The following is a 26,638-nucleotide window of genomic DNA, read 5'->3' on the forward strand; positions in this document are numbered from 1 at the left end:
GAACTGTTTTCAAAGGCAGCCCCACATAGAGAGTGTTACAGTAATCAAGCCTCGATGTCACCAATGCATGTGTCACTGTGGCCAAGTCAACTGCCTCCAGGAATAGATGCAGCTGGTAGACCGGTTTGAGTTGGCCAAAACCACTCCTGGCTGCCGCAGCCACCTAATATTCAAGCAGCAGGGCAGGATCCAGGAGGACTCCCAAACTGCGGAGCTGCTCCTTCATTAAGGATGACATGATCCTATCTCCCCCTGCCCGCCTTTCCAAGCCGGCACTTGGATCTGCTGTATGAACAGAATCCCGTAGACAGCTGTGCCAGGCTGCCTTTGATACCCTTCCATCTCCTATTTTTCTTTCTCTCTCTCTCTGCAGCCATAAACCTCTGTCTGAACAGATGTGTTAATCAGGAGGAATTATAAGGGTGCAAAATGACTTCTCCAGCTTTCCCTTTGATCCTCTCTGACTGACATTTCAAAAAGCCACCAGCCCCAGAGAATCAGTATGCAACAAGCTTAGAAAGAAAAAGCAGAGGAGGAGCAGGGAGAAGAGGGGACATTTATCAGAAATGCACTTTGTTTTGGGTGCTCTGGCACCAGATCGCACTTCTGAGCCTTTACAACTGGTAGCTAATGGCTGTCGGCTCTTATCACTGCACATAATCGACTGGAACATGTGCAGTGAGCCCCTGGTGTTAGGCTGAGGAATGTGCTCGGCTCTCTGCGGGCTTTGAGTCAGGGGCCAGAGATTAACCAGCACCTGGGTTCTGCCTGGGTCTTGAAAGCAAATCTATAGCTAGGTCTTAATTGGAGGCTTGGCCTGTAGACCTCTTTTTTTCAAGCCCTGGAACAGTTGAAAGTAGTAGTAATAGTTATAAATGTGAGTGCCTCTGTGCACGGGAAGAGTGCTTTTCTTTTTTCACTAATAAGCTTTCTAAAGGATTGGGCAGCAGAGTCCTCTGATCAGAAGGTGAGGTTGCTGGGCTGACTTGAAGCCTAGCTCCTTCCAGTTTAGGATTTAACTCCAGACCATCTGATTTGAACTTCTATAGCCACAGCTGTGTGTGTATGTTCTACAAGAAGAAAAAGTCAAACAAAAACTCTGCTCAAAGATAACCCAAATTCTTTAACCAGAACTGCAGGAATGAAGCAGAAAAGTGTAAATCTACTTGTTGTGCCTTATTTATGTTGCTGTTCCAGATTCACCATCTTCAAAAAGATTTGAGCCTTCTTTAAGTGAGGACTAGGAAAACGGGGGGAGGGTTGGTTATAGGACAGAGGCTACAAGGGGATAAAAAGGGGTTGAGACCAGATCCTCATCTTCTGACTACTGTCAATCCTAGCCAGCTTCCCCCTAACATAAGAACATGAGAAGAGCCTTCTGGGTCAGACCAAAGGCTTATATAGGCTACTATCCTGTTTTTCCATGGTGGCCAACCAGATGCCTTTGGGAAGCCCATAAAGCAGTCACTGGCACAATTATGCTGACTCGCTGTGAGAAGAAACCTATGCTGAATTTACTCTTCTCCCCATCAGCTGTGTGGGGTCAACAGGAGCAGAAATGCCCTACACTGTCTGTGGAAATCAGAAGTACCAAAAACAGCGTTTCCAGACTCTGAAGTTAGAGCCATCCTGGCCATGCCCTTAAACTGCCTGCCTTGTAATTTCACTGATGACCCTGAGTTTTTGCATTCTAAAGGACCCTCTAGACATCCTTTTCATTGCATATTCATGATGATTTGGGCTCATGATGCTATCAGGGCAATCATACACAAGCCTGCTTTCAATACTCTTTGTGTCTGCAAATGTTTTGGAGTAGTCATATGGCTTCCTTTTCAGTCAGTGTGGTTCTTGTAATTTCCTGCTGAAATCCCTTATCTTTTTATACCACAGATGTACTGGTTTATTTTTGTTCCGCTTTTGTTGTGCTATAACTCCTGCAAACAGCAATAATGTGGTAGCATTGAGGAAGCATCACAGAACAACTATTAGTGGCAGATTTATTTTGCTTTATTATTGTGCCAAGAACATGTTGCGGAATACATCTGCAATAAAACATCAGACTGGAGGGTCTCTTAGAAGAAAGATTGGGTCTCCTGATCCAAGCAGAAGTTCTGCTGGTGGGTCCTCTCTGTAGAGATCTTGCACTTACATATTTTCTGCAGCTGGAGTAAAATCAGCTTGGTGGGGGTGCGTGTTAGTGGGGAAATAGTCTTGAAGTGAAAGGATTAAGAAGCATCTCTCCCCTTTGCAACTGATCTTTCCTTTCAGTTGCAGCCTTGTTGGCTAAATGCAGTTGAAAACAAAGCAAACAACTGTCTATAAGCAGAATTTTTATGGAACTGCTGTTTGCAATGAAAGTGAAAAGGGCAAATTCCATGCTTGGGATCATTAGGAAAAGGATTTATAATGAAACTGCCTGTATCATAATAACCTTTGCACAGCTCTCTGGTGTGGCCACATTTACAATCCCGTATACTGTTTTGGTTGCCTTCTCTTATTAAAAGCACTTTGTATACCTGTAAAATGTACTAGAAGATGCAGCCAAAATGATTTAAGAGGCTGGAGCTTCTTACACAGAAGGAAAACCCAAAGTGTTCAGGGCTTTTTAGGGATTTTTGTGGGTGGGGAGGGGATCAACTTAAGGGGGGGCATGTTAGGGAACCCTCTGTGGCCCTCCAGACATTGCTGGATTACAACTCCCACCATCCCTTGACCATCTGGCCATGCTGGCAAGGGCTGATGGAGTCCAGCAACATCTGGAGGGCTGCAGGTTCCCCACCCCTGCTTTAAAAAGAGATTAAACCAATTCATGGCAGATAGGGAATAGGACACTTTCATCTAGTCAACTACAAAATATTTTATGCAGGAAATGAGAAATTAAGAAGAAACGGGGTTGCTTTAATAGTGAGAACTGATGTAGCAAAAGCAATTAGGAGCTACAACGCAAGGTTTGAGCAAGTCATATCAATGAGATTAAATGGGAAACATATTAACATAACCATCATCCAAGTCTACACTCCCAACGGCAAACACAGAAGAAGAGGAATTAGAGAGATTTTACGAAGAAGTACAAGAAGAAATTGATCATACACCAAAACAAGATGTGTTGATAATCATGGGGGACTGCAATGCAAAAGTAGGGAACGGAGAAGAACCAGGAATTGTGGGGAAATGGGGCTTAGGAGATAGAAATGAAGCAGGAAAGAGACTTATTGAATTCTGTGAAGCCAGTAATTTGTTCCTTGCAAACACATTTTTTGAGCAACCAAAAAGACAACTGTACACATGGACATCACCAAATGGTCAATATAGGAATCAAATTGATTATATAATTGGTAGCAGAAGATGGAGAAGTTCCATACTTCCTGTGAAAACAAGACCAGGAGCAGAATGTGGTACAGATCATGAACTGGTAATATTGAAAATCAAAGTAAAGCTAAAGAACAACAACAAAGCAATCATAATGCCAAAATACAATTTAAATAACATCCCAGAAGAATATAAAGATCAAATAAGGAACAGATTTGAGGCTTTAAACCTAGTTGACAGAGAACCAGAAGAACTATGGAGTGGAGTCAGAGAGATTATCAGGGAAAAATGCAAAAAGATAATACCTCTTGTTAAAAAGAGAGAAAACCTTAATGGATGACTGAAGAAACTCTTAAAATGGTTAAAGACAGAAGAAAAGCAAAAGGAGAAAGAAACAAGGTTAGAACCCCAAATGCAACAATACAGCACCTAGTACGTAGGGACAAAGAGAACTATTACAATAGTTATTGTATAGAAATAGGACAACAAAAAAGGAAGAACAAGAGCCCTGTTCCAAAAGATTAGAGAAATTAAAGGGAAATTTAAACCAAGAGTAGGGATGTTGAATAATCAACAGCGAAACACACTGACTGACCGAGATGAAATAAAAGGAAGATGGAAGCAATACACTGAAGAACTCTATAAAAGAGATGCAAGGATGACAGATTCATTCACGGAGGAACCGTATGATGAAGAACCAGAAATTGTAGAATGTGAGGTGAAAGCTGCTCTTAAAATACTTGGAAGAAATAAATCACCAGGAACAGATGGCATACCAATAGAGTTGCTACAAGCTACTGAGACTGAATCTGCCCAAATTTTGACAAAAATTTGTCAACAGATATGGAAAAGAAAACAAAGGCCCACAGACTGGAAGCATTCAGTTTACATCCCAATTCCAAAGAAAGGGGGTCCCAGGGAATGCAGTAATTACTGAACTATTGCCTTAATATCCCATGCAAGTCAAGTAATGCTCAAGATTCTACAACAAAGGCTCTTACCATATATGGAGCGAGAAATGCCAGATGTCCAAGGTAGATTTAGAAAGAGAAGAGGCACCAGAGATCATATTGCAAACATACATTGGATAATGGAACAGACCAAGGAATTTCAGAAGGAAATCACCCTGTGCTTTATAGATGACAGCAAAGTGTTTGATTGTGTAGATCATGAAAAACTATGGAATGCTATTACAGAAATGGGGGTGCCACAGCATTTGACTGTCCTGATGTGCAACCTATACTCTGGACAAGAGACTACTGTAAGGACAGAAAATGGAGAAACCGATTGGTTCCCAATCGGAAGGGGTGTGAGACAGGGATGTATTTTATCACCCTGTTTGTTTAATCTATATGCAGAACATATCATATGGAAAGTGGGATTGGACCAAGATGAAGGAGGTGTGAAAGTTGGAGAGAGAAATATAAATAATTTAAGATGTGCAGACGATACCATACTACTAGCAGAAACCAGTAATGATTTCAAACGAATGGTGCCGAAAGTTAAAGACGAAAGCACAAAAGCAGGACTACAGCTGAACATCAAGAAGACTAAAGTAATGACAACAGAGGAGTTATGTAACGTTAAAGTTGACAACGAGGACATTTAATTTGTCAAGGATTATCAATACCTTGGCACAGTCATTAACCAAAATGGAGACAATAGTAAAAAAATCAGAAGAAGGCTAGGACTGGGGAGGGTGGCTAGGACTAGGGAGGGCAGCTAGGACTAGGGAGGGCAGCTATGACAGAACTAGAAAAGGTTCTCAAATGCAAAGCTGTATCACTGAACACTAAAGTGAGGATCATTCAGGCCATGGTATTCCCAATCTCTATGTATGGATGTGACAGTTGGACAGTGAAAAAAGCGGATAAGAGAAAAATCAACTCATTTGAAATGTGGTGTTGGAGGAGAGCTTTGCGCATACCATGGACTGCGAAGAAGACAGATAATTGGGTGTTAGAACAAATTAAACCAGAACTATCACTAGAAGCTAAAATGATGAAACTGAGGCTATCCTACTTTGGACACATAATGAGAAAACCTGATTCACTAGAAAAGACCATAATGCTGGGAAAAAGAGAAGGGAGGAAAAAAGAGGAAGGCCAAACAAGAGATGGATTGATTCCATAAAGGAAGCCACAGATCTGAACTTACAAGATCTGAACAGGGTGGTTTATAACATATGCTATTGGAGGTTGCTGGTTCATAGGGTCGCCATAAGTCGTAATCAACTTGAAGGCACATAACAACAAACAGGGTCTATCAGCAGCTGCTAGCCATGGGAGCAAAATAGTACTTCCAGGTTCAAAGCAGAGCTTGGAAAAGTTACTTTTTTGAACTACAACTCCCATCAACCCAATCCAGTGGCCATGCTGGCTAGGGCTAATGGGAGTTGTAGTTCAAAAAAGTAACTTGTCCAAGCTCTGGTTCAAAGACAGTATATCTCTGAATGGCCGTTGCTGGGAGCCAAAGATCTGGGGAGGGCTGTTTCCTTCACACTTGCCTTATGGGCTGCTTGGAAACATCTGGCTGTCCAACATTAGAAACCAGATGCTGGACTAGGTGGACCTTTAGTGTGGCCCAACAGAGCTCTTATTTTGTATTCTTATCCCTTTGACGCAACCCCCATGCGTAGGTCTTAATGATGTATCACTACCAGCAAAGCTGGATAGCAGCTTGTTACTTCCTCAATCAGATGTGCATTTCAAGGCTTGCTGAGGCAGCGTTTTTATAGCTCTGCTTAGGCGGTTTAATTTAGGGGAGCTGCCAGCAGCCCAGGAAGGATTGGCTATAGAAACTGGCTACTTCATTCCTGTTGGCCTGCAGGAGCTGAGATGTAGCTGAGAGGTTATAATTATTCCCTGAATGGCAGTAGAGCACTACAGCCTTGCCTAGGGAAAGGGGCTCACATACTGCTGTGTTTTGTTATTGCTGCTTATAGGAATACTGGGTTGAAATTGGTTTCAGGTGTTTTTTTTCTTTCTAGTTCTGTTTTCCCCACCCCTGAGCCATTAATTTTTGGATCATTTCCCATGGATTTCTTCAAATAGCTGCCTGTTCGTTTCAACAGAGTGTCTCCCTTACATGTGGCTGGCAGCAGGAAGGGCAGCTAAATTGGCAATTTAAACCCCACCCAACTGTGCCATCAGTCATTTTGTAAAATGGGCTCTGTGGCATTTGGCACTCTTTTTTTTCCACTTCAAAAAATCTGTGCATATGACACATCCGTCCCTCAAAAGCCAGACTCACAGCTGCTGGACTTGCCTAATCGGGGGGCCACACCCACACCAAACTTTGATTTCACATGAGGCAGTCATGGCTTCCCCCGAAGAATCCTGGGAAGTGTAGTTTGTGAAGGGTGCTGAGAGGAGACTCCTATTCCCCTGACAGAGCTCCAGTGGCCAGAGTGGTTTAACAGTCAGTCGCTCTGATTGAAGCTCTGCGAGGGGAACAGGGTATGTCCTAGCAACTCTCAGCACCCTTCACTAACTACACTTCCCAGGATTCTTTGGGAGAAGCCATGACTGCCTAAAGTGAATAACAGTCTGTAGTGGATGTGGCCAGGGTCAGCTTTGGTTTAAATTTGGGTGGGAGGCTACATGTGCCTGCTGTAGAATAAAAAGGTAGGGGAAACCCTGAAAAAGAATGATACTGTTCACAATGTTTTCCTTTTGGAAAGGAAAGGGGCTTCCCCTCTGTCCAGTGCCCACCTACCCGATCTTCTCCCCTCCCTATCACCTATCGTAAGCATGATTGCACAGGAGTAAATCCCACTGAAATCAAAAAGCATGCAAATGATCAAATGTGCTCTCCCCTCCTCCTCCCTCCTATCCCCTTCCCTTCCCCTCTCCCATCCCTTTCCACATGTTACAAAATTCTTCCAAGCTACACAGGAAGTGGATTGGGCTGTGAAAGACCAACCCAAATTGTGTTTGCATTTTTACAAATTTGTAGGGCAGTACAGTATCTCAGAGAGGAGGTCAGGTCTCCTGCTCCCCTGGTGCATTCACTGTAGCTGCTCAATTTCCCTGCTTTTAAAGGTTTGATAGAAATATCTGTTGGCTATAGGTACTTTCTTAAACCACAAGGGTTTTTGCCTATTCGTGAATAATAATAATAATAATAATAATAATAATAATAAACTTTAATTTATAGGCCGCCTATCTAACCAGTGGCCACTCTAGGCGGCGTACAATAAAACATGATAAAATACAATAAACAATATAGCCAGTACAGTACAATGCAAAAATTACAGTATTTAGTAGATTGTTCATATTACAGTTCTAGAACTAGTTCACCTTGGAAGTCTCAAAGGTCGTAAAGGCCTGATGGAAAAGCCAAGTTTTCAGGTCCCGGCGAAATATATCTAGGGAAGGGGCATGTCGAAGATCCATTGGGAGGGAGTTCCAAATCGTGGGGGCTGCCACAGAAAAAGCCCTCTCTCGAGTCCTCACCAACCTAGCCACTTTAGTCGGCGGAACCGAGAGAAGGCCCTGAGTGGCAGATCTTGTAGGGCGGCACACTTTATGACGTTGGAGGCGCTCCTTCAGGTATACTGGGCCGAAACCGTATAGGGATTTAAAGGTTAATACCAACACCTTGAATTGAGCCCGGAAAACAACTGGAAGCCAGTGAAGATTGTATAACACTGGGGTAATATGATCATAACGGCGGCTATTCGTAAGTAAACGAGCCGCCGTATTTTGTACCAGTTGTAATTTCCGGACTGTTTTCAAGGGTAACCCCACATAGAGCGCATTGCAGTAGTCTAAACGAGAGGTGACCAGCGCATGTACTACAAGTGGGAGCTGGTGGACAGGAAGGTAGGGTTGCAGCCTTCGGATGAGACGTAATTGACCCCAAGCTGCCCGGCATACCGATGAAACCTGAGCCTCCATGGTCAGCCTGGAATCAAGGATCACCCCGAGGCTGCGGACCTGGTCCTTCAGCGGCAGTTTTAATGAATAATATTTTAATGAATAATATTGGTTGCCCTATAGATGAGTTAAGCTAAGGGCTAGATGAGAGGAACAGAGCTGTTGCCAAATGCCTCTTTCCTCCTTTGCCTCATAACATCACATTTTATAGTGTTGTCGCGTTGTTTCCCTGATCCTACCGGCAACAGCTAATTCTCTGAGGCAGGAACAGAGAAACATAGAGTGTGGTGATGCCACGGCACGCACTATGTAAAGTCAGATGCCTACTAGGAGAAGAGAGAGAGAAATGGATAGAGCACTGGCAACCCCATGTTTCTGCTAAAGTGTATTTAAAAAACTGAGAGGAAGAAACTCTTGCATATGGCTGCCCAGTGTCCTTTGTTGCTGAGCGGGGGAATTTGAACCCAGCAGTGGTGGCTGGTGGCTCCATGTCAGTGGGGCAGTAGAATCTGCTTCGGGTTTTAGTCTGAACCTTTAAAGAGCTGTCCAAGGTGCTGGACCTATTGTGGGAGTAGGTTGAAAGTTCAGACTAAATTCCGGAGTGGATCGCACTGCCCTGCTGACATGGAGTCACCAGCTGGCACTGGAACTTAGGTTTCCCAAATCGAAATGCAGCCTGCCTTTCTAGTTATGAAACTCTGCAAAGTGCCTGGTAGTTTATTGATGGCACTACATACATAATATAGCATAAATATTCATTAAAATCAAGTGATGGGACATTAATTACATGCATTCCTGAGTCATACCCAAATATGTTGCTGTGTAAAAAGGCAAGAGTGCTGTAGCCCCGTAGAAACGGAGTCTGCAACCATCTGAACAGCACAAATACTCTTCAAAATGGCTTGCTAAGGCTAATTCAGCAAGATGTATGTCATACCTCACCCACATATTCCCTGTCAGGAAGTCATGTGGCTGGTTCTCCTCTGCACTGCTCTGTAGAGTGGATGGAAGTCCTGTTATCTGTGGTGAACAGAGGGACCCTGGGAAAGGGAGAAGTGGGCTCCCTTTTGCTCTTGAAGAAGGGAAATTGATTCTTTGAAAGGCAGTCAATAGGCCTCCTCCCTTGTTGCTTTCACATCTATTCTCTTTTTTCACTGAGAAAATTAAAGAGCATTTATTAAGTGTTTGTGTGGACATTACCCAGGCCTCAGTTTAGTTATACACACTCTTGGCTAAGTGTTACACACACTATATGGCTAAAGTGTTAATGTTTGTGTTGGAAGCAAGCATGTAAGCTACAGTGTGTGAATGGCAGATCAAATACCTGTTTTGCTCTTGCGTTCAGCTGGACAACTGGAGACAAGGCCTAGAGTGGAAACCACCCTTGTAAGATGGCAGCTGCCCCATTGTATTATTTTATTCAGCTTTTATAATTACATTCCTTAATCAATTTGTATCAGCTGTATAACATATCATGTATCAATAGTAGTCATTTTATCCATTGTTTATGTTGCTATCCTATTTTTGGTATCCATAGTTGGGGTAGATGTAACAGGCACTCTTGTCATAATCAAAAGGTTGTTTGCCCTGAACGTGGAAACTGTGTTCTCAGGTTGGTTAGTTGACATCTGACAGGAGAAGAAAATTCACCCAATTATATGGATGAATTGATCTGTTAATTTCAGTTCTCTCAGTTTCTTATTTCTCCAGTCTTAAATTTAGCTTTCCACATTACTGCAGCAATTTGAGATTTTTAAAAAAAAACTTAGTGAAAATTCATTAGCATTTTCGTGCAAATTTCTTCTATTAAAAACATTTTTGTATGCAATTCTGACTAATATACACGTTTTTGCAAGAAACTTTCTCTAATATAATTTTTGTATGTGATTTTCACTACTCTATTCTTTTTTTCATGCATACCTTCCCCTAATATATGCATGTTTGCATATATTGCAGGGCAAAATTTGATTAATCATGAATTCCAAAGGAAATCTGTGTTTCAGCTCATATATGAATGTATTTATTTATTTATTAGATTTATATCCCACCCTTCCTCCCAGTAGGAGCCCAGGGCAGCAAACAAAAGCACTAAAAAAGCTCTAAATCATCATAAAAACAGACTTTAAAATATATTACAACAAAACATCTTTAAAAACATCTTGTTTTAAAAAAGATTTAAAAACATCTTTAAAAAAAAGGGTTTAAAAACCATATTAAAAAGCATACTTGTTTTGGAAAGTATGGAGTTGGCAGGTTTGCCTTTAAATGTGAACTGAATTGAATTTCTCCCTTCCCAGTGATCTTTGTCGTGTGCTGCAGGATTTACCTCTTTTTTTGTCTGGCAAGATTTCCATGCTTAGTCTTATGCAGTCTCCTCTCTTATGCAGCTGCATCATGCAAAAATTCAGCAGGTTACAGCTTTCCCTGTTGTTGCATGGTCTGTGCTGGGAACGTTGCACCTGTTGAATTTTTGCCAGTTGTACAGCAAAATGCCTGCCAGAAAAGAAGAAGATAGTTATTGTAGTCTGCTGGTGTGAGGGAGGGGAAGCTATGCTGGCTAGTGGGTGGCAGCAAGATTAGTCAAATGAGGAGGGGTGGCATTGCTTCCAAGTGGGCAACAGTGCTGCCTTCTTGGTTCTGTATCCAAAAGCCAGCAGGGGCTGCTATACCTTGCCTTGTCCCCTTTTTTCCTCTGTAGTTACCTTGGTGATGTGTGCAGAGTGCTGTTGCTAAGCAACAGTTTCATAGTAACACACAGAGAGAGCAAGAAAAGGTGTTAGCTGTGCTTTTGTGCATGGCTGTCTGTGTTTGCTTTTGCTCAGGTGCGCACAAGACAAGGGCCGCTCTGTCAGAGATGGGGGAATGACAGGAGAAGAAAGCGATGACTGTCTTGTCACCCCATTGTGTGAGGCTGGGATGGCTTAAGGCCCAATTCACACATCACCAACAGCACTAGTTTACTCCAGACAGCCAGGTACAGTATAGACCATCTGGAGGCATCTTAATGTGAGCCGGCTGCTTACACAGGAACAGCCACAGTAGCTTCTGTGATCACAGTGAGTTGGAGTAAGGACAACCGTGATCCTGGCCTGTAGTGTTTTGTGTTTGTTTATTTCAGTCAAGGGTGAGTGTTTTGCCTCTCCCAGAATGTGTCCTTGAACTCTGATGATGCCTCTTGGTTGCCTGGATGGAGGATTGGGGGGGGGGGAGTGAGTGTGTGGAGAAACCAACCTACTGTAGAAAGGTAAAATTTATATACATTGCTCCACCTACTTTTCCCTCTGGTACCACCTACCCATGCCATGGGGCCCTTGGAAGATTGCCCAGACGGGAATGAGGCCCTTGGGCTGATTTAAACCATTTCTGCTCCGCCTTTCTGTCTCAATGTTATGACCGTTATGATGGCTCTCAGCATGATCAATAATGCCATTTTAAAACATCCAAGTCAATAAAAAATACAGAGAATTAATAAACATGGGAGACAGCAGTTAATAAAATCATATCATATAACAACAAAGGGTCAGGTGAAACCTCAACAATACAAACTCAAACTCCCTCATTTTTTTCAGAATGTCAGCTGTTTTAATACTGGCAATATATCATTGGAAGTATTAGCTCTTAGGTGGCAGAGCACCCTGGTAGGAAATTATTTCAAAATTGAAAAAAGCCACTCAGTGAGAATTCATAGCTGAAGAGTGGTTTCAGTCCATGTCCCACTAGGCCACATAAGGAATTTAGAAAGTTATGGGGGATGCATGCTCCAAAATCCATGGTTAGGCACCAACCAAAATGTTGCAAAATAGAGCATAGCCTTTCAACTTCAGCAGAAGTCATCATCTGGCAAGATGTTCTTCAAAGCAGGAGATTTGGGGGATCAGGAGAGGGAAAGTTCAAATATTAGGTTAGATCTTGAAGATTTGAGGTCTGCATTTAGACTCTGATATGCGATGCATATTCTACAGAGTGTGGTTTATAATGCTACTGTCAGGAGAGAGTTTTGCACAGGTTCTGTGAATTCCCAGCAGCTGCACACTGTACGGTCATGCTTTGAACTCTGGTTTCTCATAGATAATGACTTCTTGCCAGCCAACATGGATACCAATTGCTGTTCTGTGGCTCAGTTTCAGACTCCTCATTCATGTCACAGCTTAGCCATGCAGTGCATTAACTTAACAATTAATAGAACACCTCTGGGCATATACAGAGTACACTCTTGTGCTGCCATGCACATTTCTCCAAAGTAATCACAAAATATCTTCTGCATGTCTGGGAGTAGAGGGTTTCAGGTCAGAGGGCTTGAGTTCCAGACACGCCTTGACACTTAATGTTCAGAAATGAGTCCCTTGCTCTCTGAGGATAAATACAAGTGGCTATTAACTTCAGTGTGCATGTAAATAGCGAGTCACCTGTTAATATCCTGTCAAGTGATAGTGAGAATTCTACAACTCCTCTCCTTACCTGGATTTTTGATCAGGTATACAGTGTAGTAACATATTGAAGACTAGGCAGGATGGTAAAAGATTACTGGATTGCCAAATGGTGACGCATTATCACCAGAGTTAACACAAATTTGATCCTAGACTAGGGGCTCCACCCCTGCTCGCTTTGCTCACCAAGCCTGTCTATCATTGCTGAAGTTGGCCCTGCCCCAAAGACTGCAGAAGCTGCCCCACCCAGGCTGCTGAAGCTGGCACCTGGCCTCTGCTGCTGCTGCTGCCATCACCAGCCTCCTGTCCAGGCCTGGGCATTGCTGAGGCCTGGGTCACTAAAGCTCCCCCTGTCCCCCTGCGGGCTGCCGAAGCTCCACCCTGCCCTGTGCTGGTCCTGTCACCATCATTTACCTCCTGCCTGGCCTCCTGGTTAGGCTGTGGCTGCCGAGGCCCAAGCCATGGGGCTCACCCTGCCCCCACCGTCACACTGTGATATCATGATGGCGTGAGGGTTTACAAAAATATAGCATAGTAACATAAGATGAGATATTGTCCTCTGCAAATGTGGATATTGAACATACTTCAGATGTTTTCTGAATCCTTGAATACTTGCTGAACGTTCATTATGTATTTGAAAAGTGTATGATCTATAATTGCTGACACTTTATGTTATTTATTATCTGGCAACATTTACTAGCTGACATACAATGGTATTAATATCTGACAGTATTTGATGATTTATTACTTATTCACACTATCTGATAATTGGCATGCAGTGGTATTTAGAGTTTGCCTTTTAAATTTTGAGGTAAAATTCCATACTTAACTACAAATTCACCTTTTGCATCTCACTTTCAAACTGAGTGGTCAAATTGAAAATGCAGATGACTTTTAATACTGGTGAATACTATTAATGTTGGCTGTCTGCACTTGCAGCCTTGTCTCTGCAGCTCCTCCTGAACTGGCTCCTTCCCTACCACCATCCAGCTGTCCAGGAAATTAATAACTGTTAGTTTTCCCATGGGTGGGGGAAGCCTCAGGTGTGAATTCCCTGTCAGCTGTACATTCCGTTGTTATGTCAACTAGGCAGCAGCACACCACCAGGAACACCTCTGCAGATGGATGTGGGACTCAGTAGGAGGGCTAATATAGCTCCACTGATGTCTGAGCTGCTCCAGAGCAACATGGAAGAAATCAAATGTGCGCACAGATCTGCAAATTGACAGATGAATGTGCAGACATAAATACACCTGAAATGCCAACATACATATATTGTACACTATGTATGTACTCATTGGGAAAAACGTCTATGTACATACATTGAAACCAGGGTTGGAGAAGCTCAGGCCCAGGACATGAATGCAGTCCTTCAGGCCTCTCTGTTTGGCTCCCAAGACTCTCCCTAGGCCATGTCCCCTTTCCAAGCCACACCCTTCATTGGCTCTGCTCGACACCCTCCTTGAGTGCTTTTGCCTAGCTGGAATGTGATAATGCATCTTTCCTTTGCCTGGGAAAGATGATAGACAGATGTGCATATGTGGTATACAGGTGTGGGCAGTGTAGAAACCTCTGCTGTTTTCCTGGTTGGAATGTAGCCTACTGTAGAAAGGTAAGAGTCACATCCATTGTTCTGCCCTTGTTGCCTCTGGCCCTACGAATTAATGGCATGCAACCTCTGGAAGGTTCCCCACAAGGGAATGTGGCCCTCAGGCTGAGAAAAGGCTCCCCACCATTGCTGGAAACAAGCAACATTTAAACAAGCAGTGCTGCCGTAGGCACATGTCCACGGCCTTTGTTTGTCCTGTAAACTGGTCTCTAAAAAGAGAGAGGCTGGAGGCTGAAGTCTTCCTGAGAGCTATGCTGTGTAATGCCTGAGCCTTGTCTCCTTAACCACAGGTGTGTGGAGGTAGGCAGTAGTGGGGAAAGGTACCCTTTATATGTTCAGAGATACTCTTTTTTAAAATTAAGATTTAAAATTGGTGCAGGGCTGACCATTCTGCAGATTAAGGATTCCTCCAGGTGACCTGTTTGTTCAGCATTCATCCTGATTTGCTTGCACAAAGCTTAGGCTGTATCTTGTCTTTATTTAGCATTTGTTCTGTTTTGTGTGTGAGGCAGTTATATAACAATGGGCACTCAGCCTGATTTGCTTGTGGGTTGTTTACACATCTTCCCATTTGTTCATCCCATCCCACACTTTTCAATGCATATTCCCAGTCACTTTCCAAACTGCAAAAAGTCCATTTTTTAATGTGGATTTGTTGCATTATGGGGACAGATCCTGTTAATCAACTTTAATTGCACAAATCTGAAGTTGATAGGTGTGTGGATCCCTCCTGCAAAATATTGACAGTCTGGAGGCACCCTGAGACATCTGTCCATAGCTATCAAGAAACATTAAAATCAAATATAAAAATAGCAATAAAATGAAACCAGGTGCCAGGATTGGCAATACCAAATCCCCAGCAAAGGCTGCAACACTCATGCTTCTGGGTGCCTTGGGAATCAAAATGCTTCTTTCAGCCAGGCTCCGAGCTGGCAACTCAAGCCTTGAGCGCTGGTGTTGAAAATATTCCCTTCTTCCATCTTTCCCTTCCAGAAATTTTCCCAGGGAGCCAGCCAAAACACCTGCTTCTGGCCCCACTTCCTGCATCCCAGGCTGCTCACATTTTGCCTTGAACTGGCTGTTTATACCATGACTGATGCATCCCCTCGCTGTGACTCTTGTCCCGGGGACCCTGGATGAGTATTGTGCTGGGCACACCAGCTTGCAGCTGCCTTCTCTGTTCTTCCTGCCACCCCTGAAGGAGCACAAAGAAGTAACTGTTGCGCGTGGGAGAGTTGGAGGGCTAAGGGGGTTGTCCCCACAGAGCAGCTGATGGTACATGATGGGGAGAGCCTCATCTCTCTGCCTTTCTTCTCTGTGTTTCCTCCCACCCCCCCAGCTGTGCCCACAAGAGGGTATTTGGTCTCCTGCTTCCTGTTTCCTCAGAAAACTGAGCACAGGGCTCTAGCAGAATGGTGTCCATCTCTGTGTGTAGTAGACCTAGGAGGAGGAACTTGTCTTGAGTTCCGTCTGGTGAGAGCTATGTGTACTGTAAGGTAGTAAGTCCTGAATTGAAATCACACCTCAGCTGCAAAATCACTACATGTCCTCCACCATCTGCAACATGGGAGTAATAGCATACTGGTCTACCTCACAGGATTGTTAGAAAGAGATTACTCATTTATTATTATTGTTGTGTTTTCTCAGAAGCCATTGCAAACAGCCAGGAATGGACCCTCGGCCGCTCCATTCCGGAGCTACGACTGGTAGGTGTCTCGTTCACCTTTGTTGCATAAACATGTACTGATTGAATATGGTTCTAGATACTATAAACGTGTGCCTTACATTGCACGCTCTTAGGACCTATCCTTTTACACTTTTGTGAAGCATCATTCACAACAATGGTGCTGTATAAATGACACAGTCCGCGTAAGCCTCTCCATGCAGCTTCACATATGCACATCTGTGTCCCTAGGCAATTCCATTAAATTAATTTTTGAGGATTTTCTTACACCAGGTAACACTATACTAACTTTAGTATAAAACATTCACTGTGATGCAATACATTATTTATTATTACATTTATATACCACCTTTTCTTTAAGGAGCTCAATGTGCACACATGGCCCTCCTCCTCTCTTATTTTGCCCTCGCAACAACCATATGAGGCAGGTTAGGCTGAGAGGTGGTGCCCGGCCCAAGGTCACTCAGTGAGCTATGTGGCCCAGTGGAGATTTGAATCTGGGTCATCCAAGTCCACCACCCTAACTGCTACACCACCCTGGCCAGTGGCCTGACATATGGTAAAGTGAGGGGTGGGCAGATGGGTAACAAATTCTGCTTCCTGCCACACTTCTTGTGTCACATCTAGGCTTTCTCTGAGGCAGGGATCCTTGAGGAATTTAACCTTCGTGAATTCCAATATGAACTGACCTGATCCTCACCTTCCAAACTGATATGTGGATCAGAACTTGCTTATCCACCGGCTTCTGCATTTCTCCAGTGTTAAAACACAGTTCTTGGATCAAAAAACACATCAAAATAAGTTTAGAAATGAGTACTTTAAATGAGAAATTCCTTGCAGATTTTTTTTTGGTGCAAGTTGATGCAAGAAATGGTATGGCTTATGATGAACACATATTAAAGTAACACAGACTAAAAGCATATTGATTTGCCTATGACTACTCAGGTGAGCCTCTGTCAAGAGGGAACTCCCCCTCCTGAGTGAAGTCAACCTAGTCCCAAAGCATCCAGAAAGCCAAGGGGCAGGGGGCCATACTATGCCAAGTTTCACCCTGCAGCAACAAGTGACTTCTGTTCTTTGACTTCCAAAGGGCATCCTTGGGACCATCAAGAGTGGGAAGTCTGCACTCGTTCATCGCTACCTGACTGGCTCCTACTTGGGCCTAGAACCTGCAGAGGGTGAGCTACTCTTCCTTCCTGTTCCCAAATAGGAACTCCTTCCTTGTGCCCAACCCTGTGTGCATCCACTCAGTTTTCCTTCCCTCACAAAAGAGTGGGGAAGTAACAAAGGAGGACAAAGAGAGTCAACCAAGAGAGTAAATTTTGTCTAGGTATGCAACGTTAGAAGCTGCCTTATTGCAGATCTGCAGCAGCTCTCCATGGTCCCTGGCAGTGGAGCTCTTTCATATCATCTGCTACATAAGATCCTTTTAACTCGGGGTGCCAGAGATTGAACCTGGGACTTTCTGCATGCAGAGCAGGTGCTCTGCCACCTAAGCTATTATCCCTCACCCATACACAGTACGTGCTACTGAGCCACTGGCTTCCTCCTTCCCATCTCAGGCTTGAGCTGTCTACATGTTCTACCTCCACTGTCAGAGACTGGGTACCCGTTGCTGGGAATCACAAGTGGAGAGAGTGCTGTTGCACTCAGGTCCTGCATCTGGCTGGCCACTGTGAGAAGAGGATGCTGGACTAGATGGGCCACTGGCCAGATCCAGCAGGGCTCTTTTTATGTTCTTATACTGAGCTGTGCTACTTTTCTACTTGGGAGTCATTCCACTGAAGTAACAGCTTGGGTTTTGCCATTCAGCTCCTCCCCACTGCTACTCTGCTTCCTTCTGTTTTTCAGGGGGCCAGTTCAAGAAGGAAGTGGTGGTGGATGGGCAGAGCCATCTCTTGCTGATTCGAGAGGAAGCAGGGCCTCCGGATGCCAAGGTAGGTGCTCTCTCATTGCCTCAGGACTGTGTGACAGTCTAATAGCCACAGCCTTTTTTTGGCGCTATGGATAGTTATAGGCTGCAGTTCACGCTGCCTCAGAGTTTCATGGCCTGTTACCCCTGAAATTCTTCTCTCAGTTCAGTTCTGATAAATGAGCCAAGCTGGGAGAAAAGCGCCTCAGGCGATGGTGCACAGGGAGTAAAGGAGGGGGAGGATTCCACTCCCCTTACCCTCACAATCCCTTTTATATAGAATCGGACAGCGCCCCCTTCTTTATACATAACTTGTGGATAAGCTAACATGACTTGTGTGATGCGTCCTTCCCTGGCTCTCCCTGTCAGGTTCCTACCTGCTCGTGGTTACTGCCTGTCTCTAGGCACCACCAGGGACTCCACCAGTCCGGACCGCACTCTCTTATGGTTTACCTATCCGCTCTAGCACAGATCTCAACAGATCCCCCTGCTAGGCAACCACCAGTAACGTCCCAATACTAGTATTCCCAGAGACTCTGAATACTGGTATTGTTATTCTCTTCACCGCTGCCACCATTTGTTACAGTTCCCCTTCAGCCTTGGTCATTACCTTACCCTCCCTTCTGGTCTGTGAAACCCCAGCCAAGGATCAGGCCTTTGGTAAACCAAATTAAGTATTTATTAAAGATAACAAAGCTAACAAGATTAACAAGATTTCTTCTTAAGGCACATAAGCATATGGTTTTACTCAATACTAATCCGAACTCCACCTCCCTCCTGGTAAACAACTCTCTAAACCCCACCAAGCAATCCACTCTTTCTCTTCTCCCCCCAGATTCCACTCTCTCTCTTCCTTTTATACGCTCAGCCATTTTTAAACACTCAGCCAATCATCTCGCATTCTACTGCCCATTCACTCCCCCTCCTCTTTCACTCCACTTACCATGTATCTTCTAAAACAACAACACTTACCATATATACATTAATATAGGAACATCACAACTTGCCCTTGTTATGTCTGGATTGATCCTAAGTAGCGCTACAGAGGCCTAATGGCAGCTATTAGCTATGGGCGGTCTAAAAATGAAACGAAATAAATAAAATAAATAAATACCTGAAATAAATCCTGCTGTGGTGTGAAGTTCTCAGGTGCTTTATTTTTTAGTGTTCCACAAGGTTGGGGTTATGTAGGAACATTGGAAGCTGCCTTATACTGAGTTAGACCATTGGTTCATCTAGCTCAGTACTGTCGACACTGACTGGCAGTCACTCTCTAGGGTTTCAGGCAGCAGTCTTTTCCAGTCATACCTGGAGATGCCAGGAATTGAACCTGGGCCTTCAACATGCAAGGTGCATGCTCTGCCACTGAGCTACAGCCCTTCCACCACCCCTGAACTACAGGTTTTATATACATGGAAGGATCTTATAACAGTGTCATCCCTTCATGGTTCCACCCTGGCTTGATACCCTTCAATAAAATGTAACCAGTCTGAACACTGTCCCTGGTTGATCTGCCTCTTCCTCTTGATTTCCTTCCTCCTTGCAGTTTGCAAATTGGGCAGATGCTGTCATCTTTGTCTTCAGTCTGGAGAATGAGACCAGTTTCCAAGAAGTGACTCAGTACTATGGGTTCCTCACAAACTACCGCACAGTCTCTGACATGGCTCTTGCACTCGTGGGCACTCAGGGTGAGTGAGAGAGAGTATGTGACCTACAGAGAATTTACTCTGAGGAGCATGGCAGGGTGGCCAGGTGCTGTTGTTACTTGTGGTCCTGATGCCAACCGGAGGAAGCTTCCTCCCCCTTAGTCTTCACTAGGCCTGCTGTTAACTATGGGTTGTATTCAATGTAGCACTAAGGTGAATGTTCCATTAGCACAAGGATTTCTCCTTGTACAATAGAACATTATCCCCATCTGCTCCCCTCTGTGCACCCCGATTTGTTCTGGGTTTTCCCCAACCCTCCGGAGTAGATTTGGACACAGTGGGGCGCACATGGGGGAGATGGGGTGATGTTTCATTGTGCTTGAGGTAATCCTTGTGCATACGTACAACTATTTAGTTTAATACCACACTGTTTATTTACATGTGAAGAGACTGAACACCCAGAGATGGCTATAATTGCTTCTACTTCTGCTTACTATGGGATGCTATGCACGTACAGAGACCCTGCCATTTTTTCCAATCACTAGAAATCCTACTCAAGCCTTCTATGGCTTCTGATCTTCCACAGGCATTGCAATGCCCACATACTTTCAAGCTTATATCTTCATTAAGGACTAGAAACCTGCATTATTTTTTTTAAAAAAGCAAAAGCAATTTAACATCAATTTCAGTATGTGCACACTGCAGCTACAGAATGCATGCACACTGCAGCTACAGAATGCATGCACACTGGTTGCTTTGTAACAGGGCTGGGAATTCCATCGATATTCAGGACATCTGTGGGCTTTTAGCAATGACCCAGTACCTTAGCGTGTGCCAGACACTAGAGTGAGGGTGGTACTGCCAGGTAACCCTTTGTTGGATCCAGGTCAAGGTTAGGGCAGCAAGCTTGAATAGAAGCAAAGTTAAGTGCAAGCAGGTTTAGTATTACTAGGTCATCCATCCAGCTGGGTCAAAGTGCTGATGAGAATAGCTGGAGCAAAATAAAGAGGCCAGTTGAGGTCAGGAATGGTTAGTCAGTCAGAAGAGCAACAGCTGAAACACAGTCCAGCAGTAACACTGGTTGTGAGCATTCATATCCATGACAGAGAAATGAACGCTCCAAATTTGGACAAGGCAAAGCCATAAAAAAAAGACCAAGCCAGTTTTCTGGATCTATGATTCCCTTTGCAGCTAGGGATGCTGGAAAATGTCCCATGTCCTGAACAGAAATCAATCCAGCAAATACAACCACTATTTGCTGCTGCTGCTGTTTTCAGTAAAACGATATGTAACTGATTGTTCCTACCCCACCCCAAATGTACATTATGTTTCCTTTGCACTGAAATTAATGGTGTGGAATAATGTAATAATAATTAATTATGTAAAATTCTGCCACAGCAGATAACATAGCTTTTGTCAGAAACCAAACTGCAGTGGAACAAAAACAGTGCTGCATGTGACCAACAGAGGTCAGAGCAGAAATCAAAGCCGCCTTACATCCCCATTTGCTACATTGGTTGAAAAAGGCTAAACACTAGAGAATTTAAAAAAACACCCACACAACAGGGCAGTATAGGGATCTGTTTTACATTAGTAAACCGAACGTGCCAAGGAGATGACATAGCTAGGGTAAAATAATAATAATAATAATAATAATAATAATAATAATAATAATGGTGGTAGTAGCAATAGTAGTCATAATACTTTCAAGCTCAATCTTATGCATGTTTACACAAAAGCAAGCCTGTTGATTTCAGTAGATTTCTGTCGAGCTCAGAAGTGGAGTGTGTCTCTCTGTTTTTTCTTCATTCTGGCAGATAAAATCAGTGCCAGCAACCCTCGTGTGATTGAGGATTCCCGAGCCAGGGCTCTGTGCACCGAAATGCGTCGTTGCCTCTACTATGAGACGTGTGCCACTTATGGGCTCAATGTTGACCGGGTCTTCAATGAAGGTAAGTACTTTTCCTGTGTGTGTTCATGAGTGTGCAGGTAGACAGGCAGGTTGGGTTTCAGGGCAACAAGAGTGCTTATGGAGCCAAGGGAGAACACATTTCAAGACATAGCTAATGACAAATAACAACAGTTCTCACCCATATGTAGACTTTTTAGGTCAGGTACAGGGAACCTCTGGTCATCCAGATGTTGCTGAACTACAACCCCCATTATCCCTGGCCATTGGCAATGGTTGCTGAGGCTGATGGGATTTGTAGTTCAGCAACATCTGTAGGTCCAAAGGTTCCCCACACCTCCTATATATGGTAGGTCTAGGTTTGCATGCTGCACTCTGCTTCAGTGGTGCAAAATATCTTATGTGATTGATGCAGACATGCACTCATCTTTATGTGTATAAATCTTGCATATAAGCACATTAAGAAGATAAGAGCCCTGCTGCATCAGGGCAGTGCCCATGCAGTCCAGTATCCTCTTTTTCACAATGGCCAACCAGATGGCTATGGGGAAGCCTGAAAGCAGGACCAATCTGTCTGCTGCAAACATGGTGGGTGGATTGTGCAAGCAAGGTGTACTTGTGTAGGTATTTTTATACAGGTGGGCACCAACTGCACTTGACATTTTGCCTCTATGGGGCATTTTTGTTGGCTTAAATTTGATTCTTCTTTTTCTTTGTACAGTTTTGCTCTCTTGAATGATCCTTACTGTTTTAAATGTTACTTTAAATGTGTTGCATTATTCTGTAGGCCCATTAGCTGTTCTGGGCATGGGGAGAGTGTTACAGTCATTAAATAAATAGGCAGTGGGAATGTACTCCATCGTGTGTAGAGTCTACATGCCAGCATGACTGTGAGAACTGGCCCTTCAGTGTCAATGACTGGAGGTGAGGGGTGGCCATGCTCAGGCCTTTCATGTTTTCAGGAAATGTGCTTATGGGGCAAGCAACTTGTGCTGTGAGTGTGGGGATCCCTTGGCTCTAGGACTGACTTCTGTCTACCTAGAGGTGTGTGTGGTAGTAGAGAGTATGCACTGCATAGGCACTGTGTGTCAAAAGTCTTCCTGGCATACAGTTTTGTGTCTGTGGTGGAAACTCCACCTGTGCCCAAGGTACTTCTGTTTTCTGTGCATCTGGCATGGGGAAGCGATGAGGCTGCCATTTCACCACTCTCTTATAGTACCATATAATATTTGCTTGGTTTAGACCGGGGGTGGGAAACCTGATCCCCTTCTAGACTCCCATCCAATTCCCATCATCCCTGACCACGCCAGCTGAGAGTCCTGCAACATCTGGAGGGTGACAGGTTTCCCCATCCCAGGTTTAGGCAAAGGGTGACCATGCTCCTCCCTACATGCATCCAAATATGCGGGACTTGCTTGCACATTGCGTGAACCCATTCTGCAGGGGATCACATGTGAATAGTATGACCATGTAAGTGGGTCTGATCACGTGGGTTGTTGGTTTATTATTTTATGGTCACAGACCCAATAACACATGGGTCTTTCCCACTCACTTAGCAGCCTCCCAGCACCATTACTAATTGCAAGGGAAAATACCCATGTGATCAGTCCCATTCACGTGGCCATGTTATCTCCATGATTCTGTGAAACATAGGAAGCTGCTTTATACTGAGTCAGTCCATTGGTCCATCTAGTTCAGTGCTGTCTACACTGACTGGGATTGGCTGTCCATGGTTTCAGGCAGGCATCTCTCCCAGCCCCTACCTAGAGATGCTGGGGGTTGAACCTGAGACCTCTTGCATGTAACCAGATGCGCAGCCACTGAGCAATGGCCCTTCCCTTAGTTTAGGATCACACCATGTAGAAGTGACTTCTATGCTGCTGGATGTGGGCACGAAGGACCCCCAAAAAGGAATATGTTCAGGGTGTGACCTGGCCCCTGAGGGGAGGGTGAGTGTTTGTGGGGTGGGACCCCAACTGTGTCTGTGGGGCTTGGATGTTGCTGGGTCTATAACTGTGTTCCTTGCAAGGTTGGTTTGTTTGTTTGAGAGGTTATAGTTGAATTCCAATGTGTCTTTGTGGGGCAATTGTAGAATCTGAATTGCCGTACGATTTATAGATATATAAATATTTTCCCCTCCCCGACTGCAGTTGCCCAGAAGATTGTGAATATGAAGAAACAGCAGCAGCTCCTTGCATCCTGCAAATCTCTGCCCAGCACCCCCAGCCATTCAGCTGTCTCCACACCGGTGGGTGGAATCTACCTTGCCACAGTGCCATGTATAAGTCCACTTAGGGGAATTGGGGCGTCCTCATGCTTCGCTGTGATGCTGTGAAAAAGGAGTCTTAAGGAGCAGCTGATTGGGGGAGTGCCGCCTTGGCATATTCCTCCTTGAAATGTAATAGCTATGCCAGCCCAGCTGCTAAAGCAGCTCAAATGGTCTCTTGATGCAACAATCAACAGAGCATGGTGGAGAGGAGCAACATAGCATGCTCTGCAACATTGCACATGTATGTTGGGGTGAACCGCTCAGATCATGTGGTTGTGGGACAAGCCTGTGTAACCGAAGGCGGTTGCCATAATGACACGAGGGATGTTAGGGTAGTTTTCTATAACTTTGCACCAAAAATGCGATGGTGTCTATGACCTGAAATCTCAGTCTCTGTGTGTGTGGGAATGCATGAAGCATGTCTACTCACAGGTCTTCATCCAATACTTCTGCTCTCGCTTGCGTGGCAGATGGGAAGAACAGTAGAACCAGCAAGGGTGCAATGTGGGTGAAAACATTAACCTACAGTTATTTTGTGCCGTATTTCATCTTAAGAGTCAAGCTGGAAGGGGAGGAAATTCCTGCGGCAGTGGCCTGTGCAGCCATGTGTGCTGCAATTCCTCACTGTTATCACTGGCCAATGCTACCACACCCCAAAAGTAGAATGTAGTGTCCACCATTGGTACACCAGTAACAGAACGTGCCTAATCTGTGCCATGGTATGTTTCTGCACAAGCCAGTGACATCATTGATTTGTACCAGGCCAGCAGCACAGACTAGTAGTGGGTGCCTGTACTAGGGTCAAACTTTTCTTGGCTCTTTGGCTGCTGTGGCAGCTGACAGGTTGATAGGGCGTTCTCTCCTTATCTTCTCCAAACTGGTGGTTGCCTTGCTGCATGGGTCATAGTGAGTTTCTAGTACCCCACTATCATGCTGGTGGAGACTTTCTGTCTCACAGACAGATGAGAGAAAAATATTGTTCCTGGGCTATATATTACATCAGGCTGTAGATGAGAGAGCGCATGATTGAATGCTCCCCTCTGTTAAAAAAAACAACCAGAATGAAGAGCTCAATTCCTCCCTGCGTATAGAAGTCCAGAAATCAAGGCAAAGGATTCTAGAACCTAAGACGAGCTCTGCTCTCGCAGTGAGCAACCAAATGCCTGTGGAAAGGCTGCAGACAGTATATAAGCACAACAGTACTCTTCCCACCTGTGATTGCTAGCAACTGTTATTCAGAGGCTTACTGCCCCCTAATAGCAGAGGTAGAGCATAGCCATCATGGTTAGTAATCAGTGATAACCTTATCCTCCATAAATTTGTCTAAACCTTTTTTAATACACTCGAAGTTGGCCATCACTGCCTCTTCTGGTACTGAATTCCATAACCTCGGCTTCTCCTTAGCATTGCTAGTTTTCCATGTGTGGTGGATTTTTTTTTTATGGGGTGACCATTCAAACACCCACTCCTTGTAGTCTGAATTTGAATAAGCCTCATTGCCAGCAGGCCTGTATTCCCTTCTTCCCTTGGTTTAGGGCTGGCATAACTCTGGACTTTTTTCCCCTAGGCAAGTAACGGTGGTCACACAAGCGACTACTCCTCATCCCTGCCTTCCACGCCCAACATCAGCCATCGGGAGCTGCGCGGCGAGGCAATGGCTATAATTGGCACGCCGAGCTCCCTGCATCGAGGGACCAAACGCCGGACCAGCCTTTTTGCTGTGAGTTTCACCAGTGAGGGGAGCAAGCCCAAGGGTGGATGGCCCAGTCCAGACCTGGCTGTCAGTGGGCAAGGAAGCGAACCATGACAGCTGTGAGGGATGGGGTAGCAGGCGATAGGAAAGATTTTCTCTCTGAGACCTCCTGGAGACAGCCACTGCTGCCAGTCAGAGTAGACAATGCTGGACTAGATGGACAAATAGTCTGATCTGTTATAAGGCAGCTTCCTGTGTTCCTTTTCTGACTTCTGCCCTCCTGTCTCCCTCCCCTGCTCTCCCCCCAATCCTCTCTCCAAATATGATCTGATGGTAAACCAGCCCAATATGAAAGCATCTTTACCACCTCCAGCCTCCAAAATCTTTGAGGCCTGTTTCCTGGCTTTGTACAGTAGGCTATTCCCAGGTTTTTGTCATCTAGCATCCAAATTACAGTATCGGATAGTGTGCAGTGTCTGAAATGATGATTTAAAACAGTATTAGCTTTCAAACTGTGTTCCGAAGGAACCGTGATATTCTCTGGACACTTATCAGGGATTTCTCTTATAAGGAAATAAGCAACGGAAGTGGCAGTGTTCCCCAGAGGACAGCTTACCCCCCACTGCCATTGTGCAGCCATAGGGGAGTTTGGGGTGTGTTTTGGGGTGTACTCTCAGTTCACCTGGGGCTACAGTGAAGTGCATAAGTAGATATGGTTTCCACCATGTTTTGAGGAAACATTTTTATCCAGGGAAATTTTGGTAAAAACAATGCACTCCAAAAAAGACACTTCCTGGCTGCAGTCATATACACACTTACCTGGGAATAAGTCTCATTGACTGCAGTGGGGTTTACTTCTGAGTAGTCTTATATAGAATTGCATTATAATGTACTGACTTGTTGGGTTATGATTTTGTATGATTTTTACAGCCATTCCCTTGATAAAGACTTTTCCTTGAAATCGTTGGAAGTTGGGCAAGAGCAACTCCTGTTTGGGTTCTTTTGTTTGTATTCCAGAAGGAAGATAGAGTTAGGGTCCTCCAGCTGGCTAGGCATGCCTACCTTTACCTGTGCTCTTCTCTACCTGACTTCCCTCTGTTGTAAACTGATATGCTCAGGGAAGCTGACCTGCCCCTCCTTCCTTTGTCCTCTTTTTCGACTGTCCAAGGAGAGAGGAGACATCTTTGTCTTGGCTATCTCTCCTGAGCCATGAGGGCAATGCCCACATCTGGGCATTGTGCCTCCAGCTTAGTTAGTTAGAACTAGGTAGCTTTTCTTATTTTTACTAAAGTATCAGTGA

At 44.5% G+C, this 26,638-nt stretch overlaps 1 protein-coding gene across 3 annotated transcripts in view; it reads left to right on the forward strand.

Moving 5' to 3' along the window:
* AGAP2 (ArfGAP with GTPase domain, ankyrin repeat and PH domain 2) overlaps positions 1-26,638 on the forward strand; it is a 144,387-nt gene that overhangs the window by 94,241 nt on the left and 23,508 nt on the right. For all 3 annotated transcript variants that reach the window (XM_061615005.1, XM_061615006.1, XM_061615003.1), the window contains exons 2-8: positions 15,873-15,931; positions 17,000-17,087; positions 17,761-17,846; positions 19,368-19,509; positions 21,285-21,419; positions 23,527-23,624; positions 25,213-25,365. In XM_061615005.1, coding sequence (XP_061470989.1) covers positions 15,873-15,931; positions 17,000-17,087; positions 17,761-17,846; positions 19,368-19,509; positions 21,285-21,419; positions 23,527-23,624; positions 25,213-25,365 — 761 coding nt within the window. The remainder of the gene's footprint in view (positions 1-15,872; positions 15,932-16,999; positions 17,088-17,760; positions 17,847-19,367; positions 19,510-21,284; positions 21,420-23,526; positions 23,625-25,212; positions 25,366-26,638) is intronic.

Source organism: Rhineura floridana, chromosome 3 (genome assembly GCF_030035675.1).
Source record: "Rhineura floridana isolate rRhiFlo1 chromosome 3, rRhiFlo1.hap2, whole genome shotgun sequence".
Lineage (NCBI taxonomy): Eukaryota > Metazoa > Chordata > Lepidosauria > Squamata > Rhineuridae > Rhineura > Rhineura floridana.